General features: G+C 43.4%; 1 protein-coding gene across 1 annotated transcript; it reads right to left on the reverse strand.

Annotated features, from left to right (window-relative positions):
- Positions 1-2,528: 2,528 nt before the first annotated feature.
- On the reverse strand, positions 2,529-27,063 carry LOC124005811 (myelin protein zero-like protein 2). Its single transcript, XM_046315376.1, has 4 exons — positions 26,832-27,063; positions 5,419-5,588; positions 4,918-5,128; positions 2,529-4,574 (listed from the first exon to the last, which is right to left on the reverse strand). Exons 1-4 carry the CDS (start codon positions 26,956-26,958, stop codon positions 4,405-4,407), a joined length of 678 nt encoding a protein of 225 aa, XP_046171332.1. The 5' UTR covers positions 26,959-27,063; the 3' UTR covers positions 2,529-4,404.
- Between the last annotated feature and the right edge of the window lie 296 nt (positions 27,064-27,359).

Raw genomic sequence — 27,359 nt, forward strand, 5'->3', positions numbered from 1 at the left:
TGCTCTACTATTATTCTGACATTTCACATTCTTAAAATAAAGTTGTGATCCTAACTGACTTAAGACAGGGAACTTTTACTGGGATTAAATGTCAGGAATTGTGAAAAACTGAGTTTAAATGTATTTGGCTAAGGTGTATGCAAACTTCCGACATCAACTCTGTGTACACTAGGCTACTAAATAAACTTTCCAGTGGCACACTGACTCACCCAATGATGAAGATGAAACCATAGGCTACTCATCGGTGATGGCCAAATGTGCTCGTCGTGGCAATAGTCTATATCAAGATAAGCTACTTGGGAGTTGCTGATAAAAGGTTTCTACAGACCGATTGGTTCTCTTTTCAGCAGTAGGCATTTTGTTTCCAAACTATATGTTTTTCCTTCGAATGTATTTTTGAAATATTATATAATCCATATACAGTGGCGAGAAAAATTATGTGAAATCTTTTGAATTACCTTGATTTCTGCATAAATTGGTCATGAGATTTAATCTGATCTTAATCTAAGTCACAACAATAGACAAACATAAGTGTGCTTAAACTAATAACACAAATTATTGTATTTTTCTTGTCGATATTGAATAGATGGAGCTTGAGTCAGCTAACCTGGAGTCCAATCAATGAGATGTTGGTTGGAGCTGCCCTGCCCTATAAAAAAAACACTCACAAAATGTGAATTTGCTATTCCCAAGAAGCATTGCCTGATGTGAACCATGCCTCGAACAAAAGAGATCTCAAAAGACCTAAGGTTAAGAATTGTTAACTTGCATAACGCTGGAAAGGGTTACAAAAGTATCTCTTAAAGCCTTGATGTTCATCAGTTACCGGAAAGAAAAAATTATATAGAAATGGAAAAAGTTCAGCACTGTTGCTACTCTCCCAGCAGTGGCCGTCCTGCAAAGATGATTGCAAGAGCACAGCGCAGAGTGCTCAATGAGGTTAAGAAGAATCCTAGTGTCAGCTAAAGACTTACAGAAATCTCTGGAACATGCTAACATCTCTGTTGACGAGTACCATACACGTAAAACACTAAACAAGAATGGTGTTCATGGGAGTACCCCACGGAAGAAGCCACTGCTATCCAATAAAAACATTGCTGCACATTTGAAGTTTGCAAAAGTGCACCTGGTTGTTCCACAGCGATATTGGCAAAGTATTCTGTGGACAGATGAAACTAAAGTTGAGGTTTTTTTGGAAGAACACACAACACTAAGGCACAGCACAGCATACCAACATCAAAACCTCAACGGTAAAGTATGGTGGAGGGAGCATCATGGTTTGGGTCTGCCTCAGGGCCTGGACAGCTTGCTATCATCGCCGGTAAAATACATTCACAAGTTTATCAAGACATTTTGCAGGAGAATGTAAGGTTATCTGTCCGCCAATTGAAGCTCAACAGAAGTTGAGTGATGCAACAGGACAACGACCCAATACACAGAAGTAAATCATCAACAGAATGGCTTCCACAGAAGAAAATATGCCTTCTGGAGTTCCGACCTCAATCCAATTGAGATGCTGTGGCATGACATCAGGAGTGCGGTCCACACCAGACATCCCAAGAATATTGCTGAACTGAAACAGTTTTGTAAAGAGGAAAGGTCCACAATTCCTCCTGACCGTTGTGCAGGTCTGATCCACAACTACAGAAAACGTTTGGTTGAGGTTATGGCTGCCAAAGGAGAGACAACCAGTTATTAAATCCAAGGGTTCACATACTTTTCCCACCCTGCACTGTGAATGTTTACACGGTGTGTTCAATAAAGACATGAAAATGTATAATTGTTTGTGTTATTAGTTTAAGCAGACTGTGTTTGTCTATTGTTGTGACTTAGATGAAGATCAAATTGTATGACCAATTTATGCAGAAATCCAGGTCATTCCAAAGGGTTCACATATTTTTTCTTGCCACTGTATAATATAATCCAGACATGTCAGTTCCCATTCAAATCAGGACTGGCATCCATTGCTATTGTACCCATGAGTCTAACAGTCAAATTGCCAGGGTAAGCGTTTACAATACCTTTCTATGGATTGTATGTCTATGGTGTCTATGGCCACAACGCGACAAGCTGTATATTTGGCGCGTTTGCTGCCTAAATTGCAGCCTTCCCGACTGTAAACATACTAGTAACTGCCAAAATAAAGCAAATACTTGAGTCATGAAAGACACAAAGTATATGTTATGGTGTGGGGTGCATTTTCCTGGCATGATTTAGGTCCACTTGTAGAATCGATGCCTTTTAAGACACTTTATGTTAACTTTATTTTAGGAGTTACCTGTATGGGCTTGTGATAAAACTTCATCCACAGCTCTTTTTTTGAAACTATTGATCCTCTGTGGCTAAATTAGGCTGAGGTATTTTGAACATTGAGAGTGGGCTCCTGTGGTTGGATAAATAATAATATAACTATATCAGTGGAGGCTTCTGAGGGGAGGACGGCTCATGATAATGGCTGGTACGGAACGAATGTAATGGCATAAAACACATGGAAACAATGTGTTTAGTGTATTCAACTTATTCCGCTCCAGTTGAATATATATATATATATATTTGTCTCTTGTGTGCTCTACGGGCTTGGGCCAAGGGGCTTCAGTCCCTGTAAGACCCTGCATTAAACCAGCCCTGCTCCGTTCCTAATGGCTGGAACGGAGCGAATGGAATGGCATCAAACACATGGAAACCATGGAAATGATGTGTTTGATACCATTCCACCTATTCTGCATCCAGCCACGAGTCCATCCTCCCCAATTAAGGTGCCACCAACCTCCTGTAGTGCCACTGTCCCTATCTCAGTCAGCGTCATCACCTCCGTCGTAGTCAGAGCTCTTGTCGTCTTCCTCAGAGGAACTGGGGTCCTTAGTGCTGGCCTCAGAGATCATACCGTCCGAGCTGTCAACCTCTAGCACGTCATCGTCCATATACAGGTGGATGGCCCTTGCAGGGTGGCTAACACACACACACACACACACACACACACACACACACACACACACACACACACACACACACACACACACACACACACACACACACACACACACACACACACACACACACACACACACAGAGGACAAGGCCAGGAACAGGGACACACACACAAACACGAACATATGCACACACAGAGATCAAAATCGGGAAAGGTTGAGCACGAATTTGCCTTTTAGATGAGAGGCAGCCACCTCTTCAATGAATAGGAAAATAACAACTCTTCAAGCGATACCATCTTGGAACACCATGTTTGATCGGGATAAATCAATTGGTCTGGATTTTGTTGTTGTAAAAGAAAAATACTTCCATCGCCAAGTAGTAGAGTTGGCTTTTGTTGGTGAGGCATATGTGGTTACACATGACGTTGTTTAAATTGAAACCTAAAGAAGCACCCAATGCAGAGGGATCTGAAAACCCAACAGAATGAGAGCCAAAGTAGTCCCTTCATCCATACATAGATAAAGAACACTACTAATATATAATTTGATGTGTTCAACTGACCATAATTGCACTGTCTAAAACAGACACAAGGTTTCAACCATCTAAAGGTGAAAAAACTACAATACGGTGACAGTCATATTGAAATAGTCAATTATTTGAAATGTTTAATAATTTGAAAATAACGATTTAACAATGTTGATATAATCAACTGTACGTTGATTATAATATTTGAGAAATGTCTGCTTTAAGCAAGTGCCTTAGGTCTTGCAGTGAATATTGACAGCATTTTGAGTATTTCTGCAGTAGTTGAACATTTTCACTGATAGAAAAAAACACATCTGTTTAGAAATACAAAATCACTTCAGGACAAAATCAAATATCATTGATCAGCAGTAAACTAAGACAGAAATGTAAAGACATCTTGTCGCGGACTTGCGGTTGAAATGCATTGAGCCAGATGAGAGAGAGACTGCTGGTACCTATACAACCATGGGCATTGGCTTACTAAGTCCTATGCGATTGGAAATTGATTTGGCAGACGTTAGAGGTTGAAACTGGTAGTAGTAAATCACAATAGAAATACTGTACATTATTTTCCACAACTATCTCATAAAACATCTACGCTTAAACAGGAAATGTGTTAAGAAGCCCATTTGATATGCAGGAAAATATGAATGCAGGCCTACTGTCTTTCCAGAAGGTGCATGGCGGTAAGATACAGGATCCAGCAGATGGATCATCTACAGTAGTATTCTAAGGCACTTTTAGCATTGAAGTCTGCTCTTTGTAAAAAACATCTGCCCAACGATAGATCCAGGTTTTGGTTCCAAAGCGAGGTTCGGAGGAGAGTGTCCACGCAGACAGAGCAATTGACTGAGCCCTGTCACAGAGGTAAGCACCACAGAGCCCAGCCAGAGGGAAGACAGGTTGGAGAGATCCCACTCTCTCTTGCTCCTTCTCGCTCTCTCCGTCTTACCACACTGTAGGGTCCTTTCTCTCTCTGCGAGGCAGTTCCTCCACCCACTCCTCCTGTCTCTTCTTGAGACATTGCCTTATTGACATGATGATGACGAGGAGGATGACCATCAGCATGATGGCGCCCCCGATGGCTACAGCCAGAATGACAATCTCAGAGAAGGAGGCTGGAAAGAAAAGAGGGGGAAATAAATAGACTAAATGGAAACTCTCTACTCAAACAGGAATAGATGGCTGGTTCCCAGGGGAGGTACATGATGATGACCTTATGGGATGTTTTAGGATTTTAAAAAAAATGCAAACAGCAAACATTATCCCATTACAATGTCAGCTCGTACCTACTGTGAGAAGGGAGCTGCTGGATTGAATAAATGACAAATGGGCCAGATTGGTTTTGTAAAGATTGCTGTGAGGTTTTCACAGCCTGAGGCCAAAGATTGGACAGCAGACACGGCTACAGTATATTTTAACCCAGCAACCTTGTACGCTTCACAGTAGACAGACACTAACCTGTGGTGACCACGGTCAGTTTCACCTCCCCCGCATTGCCGTGGACGTCCGGAGGGTTCTTCACCTGGCAGCTGAACGTCCCGTTGTAGGTGAACTTGACCTCACGCACCACGATGGAGGCGTCCCGCCCCATGATATCACCCGCCCATGTCGCCCGCTTATGGAAACGCCCTTCTGGGGGAGGGTAAGGCCTCTCATGGTAGTAGAACACCTGGCATATATTGGCACAATGCTTAATGAGATCAAATTGCATCTCATTAGAGGGCAGTTAATTGCATCTAATTTACTAGATTGTCACCTCTAATAGCGCTTCTCCAACAATAGCGTTTCCAAAACAAGGTCATTTTTCTAAATGGTTCAGCCAGATTCCTAAATGACGCTGACAAGGAGGTTGATGGTTGACTCAGAGGTCCTTGACAAACAACAGAATGCAGACTATAAACACACACACACAGTCTCTGTACTACCCAGTGGGTTCTACAATCAGCCAGGGTGACTCACTGACTCCTCACGGCCAGGTTCGAGGGGGCGGAAGCTCCATGAGACAGTGAGCGTTGCTGGGGTGATGGGCGAGCTGCTCTGGAAGGTACATTTCAGCCGCACATCTGTGCCGTTCACCGCCTCCACCTCCCCCGACGTGTACACTCTCATCCCACTGACCGGTAACACGCCTGAAGCCACAGGAACACAGCACAGCATAGTAGTTATGCAACAGAAACACTAGTAAACATACATCCATAACATACAGTACATACATACAACATCAATACTGTCTGTTATGGATGTTTGTGTACCAACAGACGCTCACACCCACACATTACAGAGAAAATGCTGGAAATTAAAGAGAGAAAAAAAATTGGCAGCATTTTCCCTGCTCCAGATAATGGATTGAGTGACACCCACAGAATGGAGTCTGCAGTGTGGTCTACACACAAAAACACACACACACACACAAACACAGTCCCAGGAAGAGACATTATTAACTATTATTGCATTTTTTTTGGACCTTTTTTTCTCCCCTATCTTTTGGTATCCAATTGGTAGTTACAGTCTTGTCTCATCGCTGCAACTCCCGTACGGACTCAGGAGAGGTGAAGGTCGAGAGTCGTGCGTCCTCCGAAACACAACCCAACCAAGCCGCACTGCTTCTTGACACAATGCCCACTTAACCCGGAAGCCAGCCACGCCAATGTGTTGGAGGAAACACCGTACACCTGGCGACCGTGTCAGCGTGCACTGCGCCCGGCCCGCCACAGGAGTGGCTAGTGCGCGATGAGACAAGGACATCCCTGCCAGCCAAACCCTCCCCTAACCTAGACATCGCTGGGGCAATTGTGCCCACGGGTCTCCCGGTCGCGGCCGGCTGTGACAGAGCCTGGACTCGAACACAGAATCCGGAAGAGACATTTTTAATCACTCAACAGTTTCTGTTTCACTACAAAACAACAGTACATCAGTACTCGGCTGATCATCTCTGTTTTCATCTGATCTTACATTTGTTTTCAATCACTTTAGTGCAATTTCCATAAGTATGAGATTCACAACTCTTAGTACAAAACTAAAAACAGATCATTGAAATGACAGTTGCTTCAAAACTCTTAGCACATTTTCAATTTACTAACTACCACACCACAAAATCAAATCATACAGTCATTTTTCACCAAACTTAATCAGTGTTTCATCTAGAAATAAATGTTTCACATTGCAATACATGTTCATATAAAGTCATTGCTTTGATCACATTACTTTTGATATGATTGTCTTCTCATTTGTTAAAATTTATTTTACTCTAACTTAATACAATTTTATTTGTCACATGCTTCATAGACAATATGTGTAGACTAACAGTGAAACTCTTACTTACGGGTCCTTTCCCATCAATGCAGAGTTAAAGAAAACAGAAATAGTGACACGGGGAATAAATACAGTGAATAACTAATAAAAATAACAAGTAAAAATAACATGACTATATATTTTAGTGAGTAGACAATAACATGGCTATATACAGGGAGTACCAGTACCGAGTCGATGTGCCGTGGACGAGGTAGTTGAGGTAGCTATGTACTGTACATATAGGTAGGTGTAAACTGACTAGGCATCATGATAGATAGATAGTAGCAGCAGTGTATGTGTATGTGTCAGTGTGAGGACTGTATGTGTGAGTGTGTGTGTGTGGCATCAGTATGCATATGTGTGCATAGAGTAAGTGCAAGAGAGTTAGTCCAAAAAAGGCTCAATGCAGGTAGTCCAGGTACCCATTTGATTAGCTGTTCAGGGTCCTATTGGTTCCAGACTTGGTGCATGGGTACCGCTTGCTGTGCAGTGGAAGAGAGAACAGTCTATGGCTTGGGTTGGTGGAGTCAATTGGGCCTTCCTCTAACACCGCCTGGTATAGAGGTCCTGGATGGCAGGAAGCTCGGCCCCAGTGATGTACTAGGCCATACGCTCTACCCTCTGTAGTGCCTTGCGGTCAGATGCCAAGCGGTTTCCATACCAACCAGCACCCTCCTTCAGGCCATGGATGAGGCATGCAATGACATCAATTCAGACCCATCTGAGGCTTGGATTTGCCATGCAAAAAGGTTTTTCCCCAGGTGCATGAACAATGAGGACATTTACAGGTGTCATGTTCGTTATAATAAGTGGACCCAAGCGCAGCGTGATCTGGGTTCCATATCTTTTTATTTCTTATTGAAACTCAAAGCAAAGCAAAGCAAAACAAAACAATAAACGAACAAAACGAAACGTGAAGTTACAAATATGCTCACAGGCAACTATACATAGTCAAGATCCCACAAAGCACAATGGGGAAATGGCTGCCTAAATATGATCCCCAATCAGAGACAACGATAAAAAGCTGCCTCTGATTGGGAACCATACCAGGCCAACATAAATGTATAAATCACCTAGATAACCCACCCTAGTCACAACCCGACCTAACCAACAAAGATAATAAAAAGCTCTCTATGGTCAGGGCGTGACAACAGGGCCATTTTGGGGGGGTTGGGTCTTTCTAGAGGTTGGGGGCCACGTGGCACATGCCCTGGGTGCCCGTTTGGCCCTGGACATTTACTGCAATGTAGATAAGAACCAATGGTCAAATGCTCAAGACAGGCTTGATGCAAACTAGTACCTTCCAATCATGATGTTTTTCATTAATTTAACTTAGTTTAATTTTATTACAGTACACCTATGTTGTAATTATATCAGTATATTCATATTTTGGATCAATGGTTGTGTGGTGAGACATGTCTACAAACAAAATGTCTACAATGTCAAATGTCTACAAACACAATATAAGGTTTAGAATAAGACTTGCTGCATTGCAAGTGTTACCAGTGTGGAGTTTTGTAGTAACTGTTTAGAAATTTCACATACGTGTTAAATAGAAAAAAAGCAAATGAAAAAAACTGTACTAAATGATCTTGGCCCCAGTTAAATCAGAAGCCCGGCTTATTCTGTTCAGGTGTCGTCCGAGTTAAGATTGCTCCGTGTGCTTTGTGTTCTTACTTTGTGTGTGTGTGTGTTATGCAGGTGAATGAGGACCCAAAAGCGACTTGGCGAAAACAGAGTCTTTAATCCAGTAAAGTAAATCTACAATCATAAAGCATAATTCCACTCGTAATGACGAGAACAGACTGGAGACTCGATCATGAACAGCAGGTTGCCTCGGGAAGGCACTTGAACGTAGCAGACTCAGACACCTGCTCACCACGCAGCATCTGAGGGAAACACGACACGACAGGGCGATTCACAGACACAGCACGGTGAACAATAGACAAGGATCCGACAGGGCAGAAACGGAAAACAAGGGGAGAAATAGGGACTCTAATCAGGGAAAAAGATAGGGAACAGGTGTGGGAAGACTAAATGATTGATTAGGGGAATAGGAACAGCTGGGAGCAGGAACGGAACGATAGAGAGAAGAGAGAGAGGAAGGGAGAGAGAAAAAGGGGAACGAACCTAAAAAGACCAGCAGGGGGAAAACGAACAGAGGGAAAAGCAAAATGACAAGACAATATAAGACAGAACATGACAGTACCCCCCCACTCACCGAGCGCCTCCTGGCACACTCGAGGAGGAATCCTGGCGGCAACGGAGGAAATCATCAATAAGTGAACGGTCCAGCACGTCCCGAGACGGAACCCAACTCCTCTCCTCAGGACCGTAACCCTCCCAATCCACTAAGTATTGGTGACCCCGTCCCGAGAACGCATGTCCATGATCCTACGTACCTTGTAAATAGGTGCGCTCTCGACAAGGACGGGAGGGGGGAGGGAAGACGAACGGGGGTGCGAAGAAAGGGCTTGACACAGGAGACATGGAAGACAGGATGGACGCGACGAAGATGTCGCGGAAGAAGCAGTCGCACAGCGACAGGATTGACGACCTGGGAGACACGGAACGGACCAATGAACCGCGGAGTCAACTTACGAGAAGCTGTCGTAAGAGGAAGGTTGCGAGTGGAAAGCCACACTCTCTGGCCGCAACAATACCTTGGACTCTTAATCCTACGTTTATTGGCGGCTCTCACAGTCTGTGCCCTGTAACGGCAAAGTGCAGACCTCACCCTCCTCCAGGTGCGCTCACAACGTTGGACAAACGCTTGAGCGGAGGGAACGCTGGACTCGGCAAGCTGGGATGAGAACAGAGGAGGCTGGTAACCCAGACTACTCTGAAACGGAGATAACCCGGTAGCAGACGAAGGAAGCGAGTTGTGAGCGTATTCTGCCCAGGGGAGCTGTACTGCCCAAGACGCAGGGTTTCTGAAAGAAAGGCTGCGTAGTATGCGACCAATCGTCTGATTGGCCCTCTCTGCTTGACCGTTAGACTGGGGATGAAACCCGGAAGAGAGACTGACGGACGCACCAATCAAACGACAGAACTCCCTCCAAAACTGTGACATGAATTGCGGGCCTCTGTCTGAAACGGCGTCTAACGGGAGGCCATGAATTCTGAACACATTCTCGATGATGATTTGTGCCGTCTCCTTAGCGGAAGGAAGTTTAGCGAGGGGAATGAAATGTGCCGCCTTAGAGAACCTATCGACAACCGTAAGAATCACAGTCTTCCCCGCAGACAAAGGCAGACCGGTAATGAAGTCTAGGGCGATGTGAGACCATGGTCGAGAAGGAATGGGGAGCGGTCTGAGACGACCGGCAGGAGGAGAGTTACCTGACTTAGTCTGCGCGCAATCCGAACAAGCAGCCACGAAACGGCGCGTGTCACGCTCCTGAGTCGGCCACCAAAAGCGCTGGCGAATAGACGCAAGAGTGCCTCGAACACCGGGATGACCAGCTAACTTGGCAGAGTGAGCCCACTGAAGAACAGCCAGACGAGTGGAAACAGGAACGAAAAGGAGGTTACTAGGACAAGCGCGCGGCGACGCAGTGTGCGTGAGTGCTTGCTTAACCTGTCTTTCAATTCCCCAGACTGTCAACCCGACAACACGCCCATAAGGAAGAATCCCCTCGGGATCAGTAGAAGCCACAGAAGAACTAAACAGACGGGATAAGGCATCAGGCTTGGTGTTTTTGCTACCCGGACGGTAAGAAATCACAAACTCGAAACGAGCGAAAAACAACGCCCAACGAGCTTGACGGGCATTAAGTCGTTTGGCAGAACGGATGTACTCAAGGTTCTTATGGTCTGTCCAAACGACAAAAGGAACGGTCGCCCCCTCCAACCACTGTCACCATTCGCCTAGGGCTAAGCGGATGGCGAGCAGTTCGCGGTTACCCACATCATAGTTGCGTTCAGATGGCGACAGGTGATGAGAAAAATAAGCGCAAGGATGAACCTTATCATCAGACTGGAAGCGCTGGGATAGAATGGCTCCCACGCCTACCTCTGAAGCGTCAACCTCGACAATGAATTGTCTAGTGACGTCAGGAGTAACGAGGATAGGAGCGGACGTAAAACGTTCTTTTAGAAGATCAAAAGCTCCCTGGGCGGAACCGGACCACTTACAACACGTCTTGACAGAAGTAAGAGCTGTGAGAGGGGCAGCAACTTGACCGAAATTACGAATGAAACGCCGATAGAAATTAGCGAAACCTAGAAAGCGCTGCAACTCGACACGTGACCTTGGAACGGGCCAATCACTGACAGCTTGGACCTTAGCGGAATCCATCTGAATGCCTTCAGCGGAAATAACGGAACCGAGAAAAGTAACGGAGGAGACATGAAAAGAGCACTTCTCAGCCTTCACGTAGAGACAATTCTCTAAAAGGCGCTGTAGAACACGTCGAACGTGCTGAACATGAATCTCGAGTGACGGTGAAAAAATCAGGATATCGTCAAGATAGACAAAAACAAAGATGTTCAGCATGTCTCTCAGAACATCATTAACTAATGCCTGAAAAACAGCTGGCGCATTGGCGAGACCAAACGGCAGAACCCGGTACTCAAAATGCCCTAACGGAGTGTTAAACGCCGTTTTCCACTCGTCCCCCTCTCTGATGCGCACGAGATGGTAAGCGTTACGAAGGTCCAACTTAGTAAAGCACCTGGCTCCCTGCAGAATCTCGAAGGCTGATGACATAAGGGGAAGCGGATAACGATTCTTAACCGTTATGTCATTCAGCCCTCGATAATCCACGCAGGGGCGCAGAGTACCGTCCTTTTCTTAACAAAAAGAACCCCGCCCCGGCCGGAGAGGAAGAAGGCACTATGGTACCGGCGTCAAGAGACACAGATAAATAATCCTCGAGAGCCTTACGTTCGGGAGCCGACAGAGAGTATAGTCTACCCCGAGGAGGAGTGGTCCCCGGAAGGAGATCAATACTACAATCATACGACCGGTGAGGAGGAAGGGAGTTGGCTCGGGACCGACTGAAGACCGTGCGCAGATCATGATATTCCTCCGGCACTCCTGTCAAATCGCCAGGTTCCTCCTGAGAAGTGGGGACAGAAGAAATGGGAGGGATGGCAGACATTAAACACTTCACATGACAAGAAACGTTCCAGGATAGGATAGAACTACTAGACCAATTAATAGAAGGATTATGACATACTAGCCAGGGATGACCCAAAACAACAGGTGTAAAAGGTGAACGAAAAATCAAAAAAGAAATAGTCTCACTGTGGTTACCAGATACTGTGAGGGTTAAAGGTAGTGTCTCAAATCTGATACTGGGAAGATGACTACCATCTAAGGCGAACATGGGCGTAGGCTTGTCTAACTGTCTGAAAGGAATGTCATGTTTCCGAGCCCATGCTTCGTCCATGAAACAACCCTCAGCCCCAGAGTCTATCAAGGCACTGCATGTAGCACCCGAACCGGTCCAGCGTAGATGGACCGACATAGTAGTACAGGATCTAGATGGAGAGACCTGAGTAGTAGCGCTCACCAGTAGCCCTCCGCTTACTGATGAGCTCTGGCCTTTACTGGACATGAATTGACAAAATGTCCATCAAATCCGCAATAGAGGCACAGGCGGTTGGTGATCCTCCGTTCCCTCTCCTTAGTCGAGATGCGAATACCTCCCAGCTGCATGGGCTCAGTCTCTGAGCCAGAGGAGGGAGATGGTTGCGATGCGGAGCAGGGAAACACCGTTGACGCGAGCTCTCTTCCACGAGCTTGGTGACGAAGATCTACCCGTCGTTCTATGCGGATGGCGAGAGCAATCAAAGAGTCCACACTGGAAGGAACCTCCCGAGAGAGAATCTCATCTTTGACCACTGCGTGGAGTCCCTCCAGAAAACGAGCGAGCAGCGCCGGCTCGTTCCAGTCACTAGAGGCAGCAAGAGTGCGAAACTCTATAGAGTAATCCGTTATGGATCGATCACCTTGGCATAGGGAAGCCAGGGCCCTAGAAGCCTCCCTACCAAAAACTGAACGGTCAAAAACCCGAATCATCTCCTCTTTAAAGTTCTGGTAATTGTTTGAACAATCAGCCCTTGCCTCCCAGATAGCTGTGCCCCACTCTCGAGCCCGGCCAGTAAGGAGTGAAATGACGTAAGCAACCCGAGCTCTCTCTCTAGAGTATGTGTTGGGTTGGAGAGAGAACACAATATCACACTGGGTGAGAAAGGAGCGGCACTCCGTGGGCTGCCCGGAGTAGCAAGGTGGGTCATTAACCCTAGGTTCCGGAGGCTCGGCAGGCCAGGAAGTAACAGGTGGCACGAGACGAAGACTCTGGAACTGTCCAGAGAGGTCGGAAACCTGAGCGGCCAGGTTCTCCACGGCATGGCGAGCAGCAGACAATTCCTGCTCGTGTCTGCCGAGCATGGCTCCTTGGATCTCGACGGCAGTGTTACGAGCGTCTGTAGTCGCTGGGTCCATTCTTTGGTCGGATCCTTCTGTTATGCAGGTGAATGAGGACCCAAAAGCGACTTGGCGAAAACAGAGTCTTTAATCCAGTAAAGTAAATCTACAATCATAAAGCATAATTCCACTCGTAATGACGAGAACAGACTGGAGACTCGATCATGAACAGCAGGTTGCCTCGGGAAGGCACTTGAACGTAGCAGACTCAGACACCTGCTCACCACGCAGCATCTGAGGGAAACACGACACGACAGGGCGATTCACAGACACAGCACGGTGAACAATAGACAAGGATCCGACAGGGCAGAAACGGAAAACAAGGGGAGAAATAGGGACTCTAATCAGGGAAAAAGATAGGGAACAGGTGTGGGAAGACTAAATGATTGATTAGGGGAATAGGAACAGCTGGGAGCAGGAACGGAACGATAGAGAGAAGAGAGAGAGGAAGGGAGAGAGAAAAAGGGGAACGAACCTAAAAAGACCAGCAGGGGGAAAACGAACAGAGGGAAAAGCAAAATGACAAGACAATATAAGACAGAACATGACAGTGTGTGTGTGTGTGTGTGTGTGTGTGTGTGTGTGTGTGTGTGTGTGTGTGTGTGTGTGTGTGTGTGTGTGTGTGTGTGTGTGTGTGTGTGTGTGTGTGTGTGTGTGTGTGTGTGTGTGTGTGTGTGTGTGTGTGTGTGTGTGTGTTCGTGCGTGTTGCCATGGTAGTTCAGGGTTGTATTCATTAGGGCACACCATAGCAAAACATTTCGCAACATAAAACAAAAATGTGCATATAGGGGAAATACCTAGTCAGTTGTACAACTGAATGCATTCAACTGAAATGTGTTTTCTGCATTTAACCCAACCCCTCTGAATCAGAGAGGTGCATAGGGGTGTCTTAATCGATATCCACATCTTACCCGTTTGCTATGAAGCCACTAAATAAGAGCTGGTGCAACCAATTACCTTCAGAAGTCACATAATTAGTTAAATAAAGTTCACCTGTGTGCAAACTATGTGTCACATGATCTCAGTATATATACACCTGTTCTGAAAGGCCCCAGAGTCTGCAACACCACTAGGCAAGGGGCACCACCAAGCAAGCGGAACCATGGAGACCAAGGAGCTCTCCAAACAGGTCAAAGTTGTGGCGAAGTACAGATCAGGGTTGGGTTATAACAAATATTTTAAACTTTGAACATCCCACAGAGCACCATTAAATGCATTTTTTTTAAACAACAAACCTGCCAAGAGAGGGCATGTGGGAGACTCCCCAAACATATGGAAGAAGGTACTCTGGTCAGATGAGACTAAAATTGAGCTTTTTGGCAATCAAGGAAAAAGATATGTCTGGTGCAAACCTGACACCTCTCATCACCCCAAGAGCATCATGCCCACAGTGAAGCATGGTGGTGGCAGCATCATGCTGTGGGGATGTTTTTCATCAGCAGGGACTGGGAAACTGGTCCGATTTGAAGGAATGATGGATGGCACTAAATACAGGGAAATTATTGAGGGAAAACTGTTTCAGTCTTCCAGAGATGTGAGACTGGGACGAAGGTTCACCTTCCAGCAGGACAATGACCCTAAGCATACTGCTAAAGCAACACTCAACTGGTTTAAGGGGAAACATTTAAATGTCTCGCAATGGCCTAGTCAAAGCCCAGACCTCAATCCAATTGAGAATCTTTGGTATGATTTAAAGATTGCTGTACACCAGCGGAACCCATCCAACTTGAAGGAGCTGGAGCAGTTTTGCCTTGAAGAACAGGCAAAAATCCCAGTGGCTAGATGTGCCAAGCTTATAGAGACATTCCCCAAGAGATTGTAATTGCTGCAAAAGGTGGCTCTACAAAGTATTGACTTTGGAGGGGTGAATAGTTATGCACGCTCAAGTTTTCTGTTTGTTTTTGTCTTATTTCTTGTTTGTTTCACAATAAAAAATATTTTGTATCTTCAAAGTGGTATGCATGTTGTGTAAATCAAATGATACAAACCCTCCAAAAATCTATTTTAATTCCAGCTTGTAAGGCAACAAAATGGCCAAGGGGGTGAATACTTTCGCAAGCCACTGTATATACTAGGTGGTGCAAGAGGAAGGCCCACAAAATTGTCAAAGACTCCAGTCACCCAAGTCATAGACTCTGCTACCGCATGGCAAGCGGTACCAGAGTGCCAAGTCTAGGACCAAAAGGTTCCTTAACAGCTTCTACCCCCAAGCCATAAGACTACTGAACAATTAATCAAATGTCCACCCGGACTGTTTACATTGACCCCCCTTTCTTTTTACACTGCTGCTACTCGCTGTTTATTATCTATACATAGTCACTTTACAAATGACCTCGACTAACATTGACTCGGTACCGGTGCCCCCTGTATATAGCCTCATTATTGTTATGTTATTTTCTTGTGTTACTTTAAAAAATAATATTTTATTAACTTTAGTTTATTTAGTAAATATATTCTTAACTCTATTTCTTGAACTGCATTGTTGGTTAAGGGCTTGCAAGTAAGCATTTCACGGTAAGGTCTACACCTGTTGTATTCAGCGCATTAAATTGGATTTGATTTGATTGGACAATGAATGTATCCCTCTCGTGCTGAGAGGGTTTTTGTTATGGCTATAAGCCTATGGGTCCATAAAGACTGGATGCTTGTTCATCTAATGAGTTCACGCATGTAGCTGGGAAAACAGCTGATGGGCTCGGCTCCCCAGGAACCTGTATTTTCCTTATCAGCAGCGCAGAGGGCTTCCTGTAGGCCACATTACCAGTAACCAGCCCCACTGTACATTAGACAGAGAGGGCCCTCCTTCATCACCAACACCAGAGGCGCGCACCCAGTTCCCCCTGGCCCTAATGTGTTTTAAATTGCCCAAAATCCTTGAGGGGATGTTGTGGGTGGCGGTGGCTGGGGGGGTTGGTGGCGGCAGGCTGATTGGGCCTGCCTCTGGAAATGGCAAAATTCTCAGGGATGAGAAAAAGGCCTCAATTTAGGAGCTCCAAGCTGGCTAGCTTGGTCTATATCAGTCCCAGTTAATGACCGTGGCTGGCAGAAGGAGGACGAGGAGGAGGCTCAGACCTGGGCCAATCACTTTGTCTGTCCACAGCAGACTCCACACTGGCTTTTGTTGTGAGAGGAATGGGGCTACCGCACATAGGCCAGCGTCACCCTCCTTCCCCAACACATTTATCTTCCACCAGGAAACTGGAGCACGGAGGATGGGGGGGGGGGTTGGAGAGCGGAAAGGGAAGGGGAGGTAGACTAAACTGGTTCTCACACAGTACCTATTTACAGTAGGTTCATCCAAACTCAAGTATGTTAGGTAATTATCTTAAAGATCGCACTATGAGATAAATACCATTTGAATTTGTGTTACATTTTTTTAATCATGTGAAAGCAATTGTTGACATTATAAGCTGCCTAGCTAGCATATTTGGTTCCTTGGAAGTTGTGGGAACGTATGTTTTTGGTTTGCCATTGGATCTGGGAATGAAGCCATACAATATGTTTGGTAAAACTGAATGTTTTTTACACGTTCTGAGAACAGAAGTGAAAATTTCACCTGTTCTAGGAACTTACATTTCTAGGTTGAAGGGAGGTTCTGACAACATTTTACTATGGTTCCCTGAACATTTTACTGGGAGGTTTTAAAAAATTATAGGTTAGTTGAAGGTAATTAAAAACTGTTCTGAGAACACACTGATTGCTTAGTTTGTGTTAACTGTTTTTAACTCCAAGCACAGATAGGTCGCAAGAAAATGTATTTGATTAAGAATTAATCATGCAAACACGTTTCTTTTTTTATGGTGTCACGACATCAATGAGATTCAAACCTATGATCTTCTGTTCTGTAGCCATGAAAACAGTCCACTGTGCCACCAGGATGGAGCTCGCATGCCATGTATTTAATTTGTCTATTCAAACAGACCCCATTTCAAAGGAAACAAGCACTCACCACGTACCAAGCACTTTGACATGTACCAACAAATGAGCGTGATCATTCTACAGTGGTCCCTGCAGCTTACCCTCAAACCGGTGTGATTAGAACACTTATTTAGAACGCCCAGTTTTAACTGACACAACAGTCGGTTGCCACACTATCAGCTGGCCACACTGTTTTTTTTTCACAGAAACATTTTGCACAAACACAGTCCTTACAAAGCTTGGTCCTGAATGTGACCAGTTTATTTTTGGACATTCACAGAAGTCGTGACAGCATAACACAATCATCCAAACCAGAAAATGGAGGCTACATTAGTCCTAGCGCTAACTGAGGAAAGATTGACATAACAGAAACTACAATATGAATTAGCTAATAGAAATTCCTATTTACAATTCATCACATCATGGGTGAGTTCACCATTGATCATTTCGAAGAGGGAAGTTTGTCCGGCTCAGAAAAGCCTCAAACATATATTGTCAGCAACCGTGAAATGGAGTTAATGAAGAGACAGAACACACTTTATAAATAATTGAATGTAATCCGACGATGGGTAGTTTGTGCGCGACACCATGTTTGTTTTTTGGGGTCAACAAAAGATAACAGGAGACAAGATAAGTTTGGTCTATATGCAGTATGCATATTGAAAGGGGTGTTTCATCTATGATCATTCACTTCCCTTCATTCACTTCCGGATGTTTACTCAAAAGATGAGTGAACCATTCCGTCACCTCTTTATAATATCTTTGGTCTGACAGACATTTACGTGACACCCACAATGCATTGTATAATGTCAACAAACATGGCGCCACACATAGCTGGCAAATAGCTTAGCATTAGCTCATCATAATCAGTACAACCTTCAAAAACGTATTTTACACACATCATAGGTATCCATTACAATCTATGCAATAATCAGAATGCATTATTTGTCGCCAGCACTTAAAAACATGTCAATAGAACTGTAAATACATTATGCTCCATACATATATACTGTCTGCTACCGTCACGTTCGTCGTAAGGATCGGACCAAGACGCAGCGTGGCATGCGTACATTTTTATTTATTTAATGAATGAAACACTGAACAAACTAACAAAAACAAAACGTGACACTATACAAACGAGTGCTGACAGGAAACTACACATAGACAAGAACCCACAACAGAAAGTGGGAAACAGGGCTGCCTAAATATGATCCCCAATCAGAGACAACGATAAACAGCTGTCTCTGATTGGGAACCATATCAGGGCAACATAGAAATACAAAACCCCTAGAACTACAACAACCCTTGACATACAAAACCCTAGACATACAACACTAGAGTACCCACCCTAGTCACACCCTGACCTAACCAAAATAAATATATAAACAGAGATATCTAAGGTCAGGGCGTGACAGTAGAAACACTATACAGAAAATAAGGCACTTACTTTGATAGAAAATAACACATGTCCAAAGTTATTATTTGTAAGGAAAACAACAATGAATGCAATGCGAGCGCCAGCCAGCACATGGAAAATGTTTGTGCAAGACTACGCAAATGTATGCAAATGTCTGCGGAAACACTCAGGAATGGCTTAGGCTCTCCTCGAACATAGAAGTTTGTCCGGTTCAGTAAAGCCTCAAACATAAATTGTCTGCAACAGTGAAATGGAGTTAATGAAGCGGCGGAACACACCTCAATTCCAACTGTTGTTAGAAAATAAAAACTTGAAATTGACAAGTTGAAACATAGCCTATAGATTATTTGCATTCAGCCCAGTTAACTGTCCTGTTGCGTAACAATCACATTTTGGAACATTGAGTGCATTCTGACATCACGTGCATAAAACAACTCATGCTGGGGCTACTGTTAGAGATATTTGGAACTCGTGTGTGAAAAGGTTCAGATCAGGTGTGGCCAATTAGTGGGAGCGGCCAACACACCTGAACATACTTAACAAGATAGAGGATAGAGTTTTATTGACGCTGAGAACAGAATGTATATGTTTTTAAATAACATTCTTAGAATGTTCTTTGAACATTACTAATGTTTTCTTGTTTTAAGTTTTCTTGATGTTCTCAAAACATGACTTTAAATAGAATCATGAGAAAACCTGTAGAAAACATGTTGAAGTACTGAAATTCTCACAGAAGAACGTTGTTTTTTAACGTTCCCTGAATAATTTGAGAACATTACTTTAAATAGATCCATGAGGAAACCTGTATGAAACGCGATGCTGGAGTAGTGAAATACCCACCTAAGAAACATATGGTTCTCAGAACATTATGCCCTAGCTGGGTATCCTGCACCATTCCCAGAACCTTGTGGGATGTCCTGAGAACCGTATGTTTCTTAGAGCCTGGTGAGAGCATGGTTGTCCTAAAATTATTTGTCCTATAATTATTTTGTATACAACCTTCCCACAAGGTTCTGGAAAATATGCAGGATACCCAGCTAGTGAATAATATTCTGAGAACCATATGTTTCTTAGGTGGGAAATCTAGTACTTCTGCATAACCTTTCCTTATAGGAATGGTGCAGGATAGTTGCTTGGCTTTGGAACATTCTCAGCACATTTAAGGAACTTCACAAAAAAAATGTAATGGCATTTCATTACTTTATCAGAACGTTTCTTAAAAGTTCAAACATTATTACATTTCATTTCAATTTTTGTAATGTTCTATAAATGTTATCCTACTGGTTTGACATTGGGAATGTTCTCAAATAGTAAAGAGGACATTACGAAACAATGTTCTTCTGTTGGAATTTCAGTACTTCAGCATAACATTTCCTACAGGTTTCCTCATGGTTCTCTTTAAAGTCATGTACTCACATAGTTCTGAGAACATTAAAAACGACTTTCTTCTGTGGGAATTTCAGTACTTCAGCATAATGTTTCCTACAGATTTCCAGATGGTTCTATTTAAAATAATGTTCACACTTTGTTCCGAGAACGCTAAGAAAACTTTCCATAGAAAAAAAACTATAATTGGTGTTCTCAGAACGTTAATAAAACCTCCCAGGAAAACTTTTAGGAAACCATAGCAAAACTTTGTCAGACCACAATTCGGGGCAATTCATGATGTGGTCATTCCTATTCTCGACACAGATGATTTGTTTACATAGCAGGTTAGGATAATTAACGTGACAAGTTAGATTAATTAATGTGGCAGGTTTAAGAGAATGAGGTTAAAGTTAGGAAAATAGTTAGGGTTCGGCTTAGCTACAATGCTACAGTTGTCAACAACTTTTGTCCCGACGTGAAAAAATGGCTAGGTAACAATGGCAAGCATCACTGGATGTAACTTGATATCAAGGAGCGGTCTGTAATTAAACCCTTCTCGTTTTACTGGTCAGGAAACGTATGGCTTCGTTCCCAGAACCAATGGGACACCAAAAACGTACGTTCCCACAACTTCCAGGGAGCCAATGGTGCTAGCTGGGACACTGTAGGGGAATTCAGTGGGAACAGCCAGAGAGATTGGAGATGATGATATTAAGGGGCTGTTTATTTGTTTGTCCGTCTTTCTGTCCGTTGGGCTCGTTTGCTTGTTTACATTTCAAATTGGGACTTTGACTTCTAGCGTCTACTGACCACACCCATTGTCCAGTGTTTTTTTATGGCATATCATGCCAGTGCAGTAGGCTTGCAGTATGGACTTGCAGTATGGGCTTGCAGTATGTGCAAGACAAGATAGACAGAAAAAGTAGGAATATCCATGCCAAAAAAGTAGGAATAATCCACATTCTGTGAGTTATTTTCATACTTTTGTAGATATAATTTATTACAGCAGTGACATACTTTGGGATGAACATGTTCCTTCAATTGCTCTAAATCTGTTGCTTGAACCTGTCAATATTATCTTCTCCCTGCATATATTTTAGCCCAAGATCAGTTTATCTTACCTCTCTCTCTCTCGCTCTCTCGCTCTCTCGCTCTCTCGCTCTCTCTCGCTCTCTCTAGTCTATAAGGTCCCCGTGAATAACTGCATACAGTAGCTATTAAATCGGTGTTGTGGCTCTATATGTGTTTTTAATCATCAAATAACTTCAATCAATCAATCTGCTGCATTATAGTCATTGATTGATTAATGTCTCCAGTAGAGAGTGCATGTGGATGTTATCAACACAGTACAGAGTACCTTCCTTACCAAAAAGCGTTGAAATGTACCGTAGGTGCAAATCTAACGAGTTGTTGTTACTTAATGTGAATAGAAGGTGGCTTTACATTGGATCTGGAAGAACGATGTAAGGCAACTCAACCGATCGGCACGGCTCTCCCCTCGGACTTGGGAAATTGTGTTCATTACAATATTTCCGACATCGTGTCTATGTTTAGTTTTTCTTCCCCTATTAGGACCAGACTCCTAGTTCGCCGGACAAAACCTGACTCTCTTACAGCACTTGGGCCGGGTCTCCTACACATAACAACACAAAACCTAAGAAGACTCTCCTCGCTCTTTTGTGGGCAGAGATTTCACAAGCACAGGTTACGTTTACAAGAGCTCTTTCGTAGTGGGAGGGAGGAGCTGAGTTCAGGTAACAACCTACATTCACAGGCCAAGCTACATACTCTCACTATCACTCTCACTCTCACTCTCTCTGTCTCTCACACACACACACACGGTGCATGGGTAAAATCACCAGGGAAGCCAATCCAGAAAAGAAAGTCCTATTACAACCTATGTGTTGTCATAATTGAGTTGTTTACTCTATAACCTGTTAGTTCATATGCCTTGACACAGTGATATATAGACCTAAGGCCGAGACAATAAGAAGACACAGTGGCAGAATAAATTCAACCACACATTTGCTTGATTACAAAACCAGAGAGCAACAGCTGTCCGTTGAATTCCACAAAACTTCTAGCAAGTAACAAACAGTTACAGTACATGACCTACAGCATGGTCAATCAGGTTAATGTTTCAGAGATTTTTGGACTACTAAACAACTATTGATTTAAAACCACGGAGAGTTAGCGCAAGTTGCAAAGAAAACAGGAGCAGCCTCCACTATTCAAGCACCCTTTCAACTTCTCTGTCATACAGTACACACTTTTAGTTTGTGTTATCCTAGGCTACCTGGCTAAAATAGTTGCTTGCTAGCCTAACTTCCTTCCTTTCATACACCAGGCCAGCTAGTTAATCTTAGCCGACTACATCTAGCTACATGTTGAACTTCCATCCTCTCAGGCCAGGGGCACAATGTATGAATTTAAGGTTGGGGCAGAATCGCCGTTATAATAAATGTACTTAATTCTCCAGTGTGGAGACTCAAGTAAAACCACAAGTCCAAATCCCTATCCATGGCTAATTTAGGAAAGGGACGATTGTAGCTAGCAATCTTTAATTTTTTAAATGTAACCTTTATTTAACCAGGCAAGTCAGTTAAGAACAAATTCTTATTATCAATGACGGCCTAGGAACAGTGGGTTAACTGCCTGTTCAGGGGCAGAACAACAGATTTGTTACCTTGTCAGCTGGGGGGTTTGAACTTGCAACCTTCCGGTTACTAGTCCAATGCTCTAACCACTAGGCTACCCTGCCGCCCCATCTAGCCACCGGAGGACAACAACACAACGAAATGCAACAACAACAACAAAAAATCTGTCAATAATGACATTTAGGTTGTGATGTGATTGGTCTGAAGCCAAATCCAAACTGGCTTCCCTTGACACTTTTCTTTTGGTGGCCCGGAACATTTACAGCTGAGCTCACTCAGTTTAGGTCAACGCTGATTGGTTATTATTATTTTTAATTATCAAAGGAGGCCAAATGCTCGCTGGCTTCCCTTGCATTCAATGCTACAGGTGGCAACAATTCCCAATCTGGCACTCAAACCATCACGGTCACCTAATAATCCCCAGTTTACAATTGGCTCATCATCCCCCTCCTCTCCCCTGTAACTATTCCCCAGGTCGTTGCTGTAAATGAGAATGTGTTCTCAGTCAACTTACCTGGTAAAATACAGAATAAAAAAAATAAAAAAATAAACAATGCCGTGCTCTTTATGACCAGACAGCATCAGATACGCTACACATACTGTCAGATACAGAGGGGCACCGTTTCACCCGCTCGGATGCTTTCTCCAGTGAGATACATTCAGCCTCTGGCGAATTGAAGGAAAAGTATGAAACACAGAGAAACATGATTTAGCTAATTTTTTTCTTGGTAAATTTTGGGGGGAAGAATGGCTTCCCTTGGCATCCATGAATACATGCCACTGCACACACACTACACTCAAACTCTCCCTCTCGCTCTTTCCCCACCCCCTTCTCTCTCTCTCTCTCTCTCTCTCTCTCTCTCTCTCTCTCTCTCTCTCTCTCTCTCTCTCTACCTCCTGCCCTCTCTCCCCCTTTTTTCCGAATTCAGGGGTGAACTAACAGACTACAATTAATCTTGTAGTATTGGCCTGGAAAAGTGTTTTTTACAATAAGAAAGGATAAAAGTTGAATCCATCAAACCTCCTCTCCCACCTTGGACTCAACACTGACTCAAGCAGTTCTCCACAGATTGTTGTTTTGGAGTAAAGTGCATTTTTTAAAGTATTTTAAGTGGGCCTAAGTCCAACGCAACAAATTCACTACCACCCACACCAATAACACTCTAATGCTTGGAAGAAAACTTTTCCACACACCATAGTTACAGGTAGTCAGTCATAGAGCCTTAGGGGTGGGGATAACTCTGGAGCAGCTATTTTAATGGATCAATTAATTTTAACATGTAATTTTGCCCCAGTGTCATAATATGACATAACAGCTGACATAACTTGTCATAACTTGTTATAACATGATCATAACACTGTCATGGCCCATATATTTACACCTGTTGTGACATATATTGCGTTATTTTATGGCTGGTTATGACACCTACATAAGAGTGTCAAACTCCACATTTATTGAATTGATCTTTTTGCCCTGCCAAGAAGTCTCCTTTCGTTTAAACGTTTGTTTCTTAAATCCTTTGTTGTTGTTGTAATGAATTCTTTACAGTCCTGTTTTTTAATCATATTTTAAATAACTTGTAGAATATACACTTTGACACTGTCAAGAAGCATCATGACCATCATAATCAAAAAGCCAGATAGGCCAATCACGTACATGCCCTTATGTCAGCCATCAATCAAAAAGAGGGTGTCTTGTCCTGCTCCTGCATTCATCCCAGTCATCAGCAACAGACTATTGGGGTAGGTGCATGTCTCACATCAATGTGTGCGCAATTACAATGATCATTTCATATGGTCAGTTTAAAAATGGTATATAACATAAGCATACTGTTGACATGTAGACTGTGGTGTAACGGAATGTTTTGCCTTGTGTGGTAGGTTTGTAGGTGTCGCTTACGTAGGTGTCATAACCAGCCATAAAATAACACAATATATGTCACAACAGGTCTAAATATGTGTCATGGCAGTGTTATGACCATATTGTAACAGGTTATGGCAAGTTGTGTCAGCTGTCAAGTACAGTGTTAACAACATGGTACATTACTTAGCTGTTTCCTGATGAATGACTAAACAACATCTGATGAGTCCGATGAGCTGATGATCTTAAATGACTGGAACGGGTTTATTTATTCTGAGGAAACCCACTAGCGTTGACTGGAACTCCTTTTGTTTACATTATTGACAAATAGTTTGGAGAAAAACGGAACTGTCCCCACAACAACTTTGTCGTGCACAGGGAAGTAGATATGAGATCAAATCATTGTTTCAGCTTAGGGCCAAACCCGTTCTCATGAAGAAAGAAAAAATCATCAGGAGTTTTAAGAGTGGCTTTGCATTGAAAGGCCCAGAAAGCAGTTTCACCCTTTGACTTTATGAGGTTATCTTATAGGATGGAACTTGAGATAGACCAAGTGACTATCAACTGTGCCCCTGGGAAGCCCATTCACTTTATGCATAAAAAGTGTGTTCACTGTTTAGCATGTCAAAAAACTTTCCTCAGTGATATTGACCCTGAACTAATAACAGTGGCGCAAAACAAGTGGCCCTTCTCTATTATGGCAAATTAGATGTGATTAACTATGTTAAAAGGGCCAACCAAATATCTGGAGGTTACGTAACCAGCACAGGTAATTCATTATTACTTGTGTGTGTGTGTGTGTGTGTGTGTGTGTGTGTGTGTGTGTGTGTGTGTGTGTGTGTGTGTGCGTGTGTGTGTGCGTGTGCGTGTGCGTGTGCGTGTGTGTGTGTGTGTGTGTGTGTGTGTCAAGATGGTAAACAAGGATTGTCAGGACAAGCCGACACATGCATGATTGCGTGTCCACGAGCTCACGAGCTCATGAAATAGGCTGGTTGAGACGTAGGACAGCGAAGAAAGGAAACGTAGGTATACATTATGAAAGGAAACCCAGTCATGGCAAGAATGAACATTTATCACCAATGGCAGAATATCACCTAATGGTTAAGAGAGTATTGTGATAGTTTCCTGTTGATGTTTTAGCTAAACAGGGAAACGGGGATATTTACAATGTCTAAACAACTTCTCTCTTTGGCCCAGAGTTGTCCTAAACAACCCAGAGTGAATTAATGCACTCCTCTTTACCAAGATTGTTCCTCAACAGCTGTGCATGGTGCTGACACAAGCATAGTCTCTATAGTGCAGAGGACAGGCATGAGATTGATTATTAACCTAAATGCAAGATATTTGAAAAATTCTAAATTATTCCCATAGGGGGAGGGGTATCATGTCTGTGATCAAGAAAATGTAAGTGAACATTTGAAGGAGTGAGAGTTTATACAATTGTGTTAGTGATGGTCAAAAGTGTTTGTTGCTCAATATTCCCAGTAAATTGCTCAATATTGTCTATCTTTATTTGCACAATTAGTCAGGCACTCTGTTAATATGAATGAATTATTGCTTGGCACATGATGTCAATGTAAACCTAAGCAGCTTACACCTATGCATATAATCCATTTATAGCACACAGTTGGACACTTCCAGAGATTATGTCAAGGTTAAATAGGTATACCTCTCTCAATACGCCTAATGTTCTCTACCGTTCTCCAGAGGAATATCAGTGACGCTAACTGCAATTAGTCTAGTTTGCTCAGTTGTATACATGATAACTAAATAGCCTAAAGTTTGACCTGTTTTCATTGTAATCTGTTTATTACAGATCCACCGAGGTTCGTTGTGCATCTGCCAAGATAGTAGCTCATATGAGCCACTAGTGACATCCTTTGACTTGTTCACGGGAAACAGGTGGACCTTCCTACAGGGCAGTCAAAATCTCGGGATCCATTTGCTATAACGGATATACATTATCAAAAGCAGGAAACGAATTATGTTGCATGAAGCCTCAAGACAATGTGTCTTTGCCTCAATACCGACAAATACGGTAAAGTCATTAAGGGGATAGGCAAACTGCAGTTTATAATCACGTCGGAATGCTCAGACGACCAACCCTATAAGCCAGCGCATGGACCCAAGTTCCCACTTCACTTAACGCACCAGTATGCGTAAATGTTTTCACCACTTCACTGATCTAATGCATAGAACAGCTACTCCCAAATATCACCATACCTCCATAATGATGTGTCGAGTGAGGGATGGAGGAGAATAATTACTGATCAAACATAATCTAACCATGTGATCTAAACTGCTATAACCAGATATTACTAATAACCACAATTACTGTTCTCTTGGACTAGTTTCCATTGTTTGGATCCATTCAATGTTAGTAGAGTAGGCTTATACATCGAAATAACTTCTCAGTACACTCACCTGAAGTTGCTAGTCCGGAAAAGAGAACGAGGAGATAAAACCGTTTTACGCACATTGGAAAAGGTGTCCGGAGTCGACCCAATTGACCAGACCCTTGTGGAGTCCCCACCATCCCCCCGAATAACATCTGAAGGGACTGGACACTTCGATTCTATAAACTCGGTGAACTCTTCTGGACCTGTCGTTTAGACTGTCTGTAAAACCCCAATCCAACACACACTGACTAGCAGCCTCAGCCGATATGGGACACGTCTCAACCTGCCACTGCCTTCATCGTTTCGAAGCCCTCCCACCGGTGACCTTTTCCAGGCAGAGTCATTTACTCCATTCTTATCAAGTTGAGGTTGACAAATCTTCTTGTCCATCCTGTTAAGACACTACATTATTCGGATTACAACCACTAGGCACACACTAGTTGAATCAACCTTAACGTTGTTTGAACCAAAGTGGAATTAATTATCTCTGCTAAGTGGGCATTTTTACTGTCATTCCATTCCAAGACTGTATTTCTGGTGCGATTCATGGGTT

This window comes from Oncorhynchus gorbuscha, linkage group LG19 (assembly GCF_021184085.1).
Source record: "Oncorhynchus gorbuscha isolate QuinsamMale2020 ecotype Even-year linkage group LG19, OgorEven_v1.0, whole genome shotgun sequence".
NCBI classification, from domain to species: domain Eukaryota; kingdom Metazoa; phylum Chordata; class Actinopteri; order Salmoniformes; family Salmonidae; genus Oncorhynchus; species Oncorhynchus gorbuscha.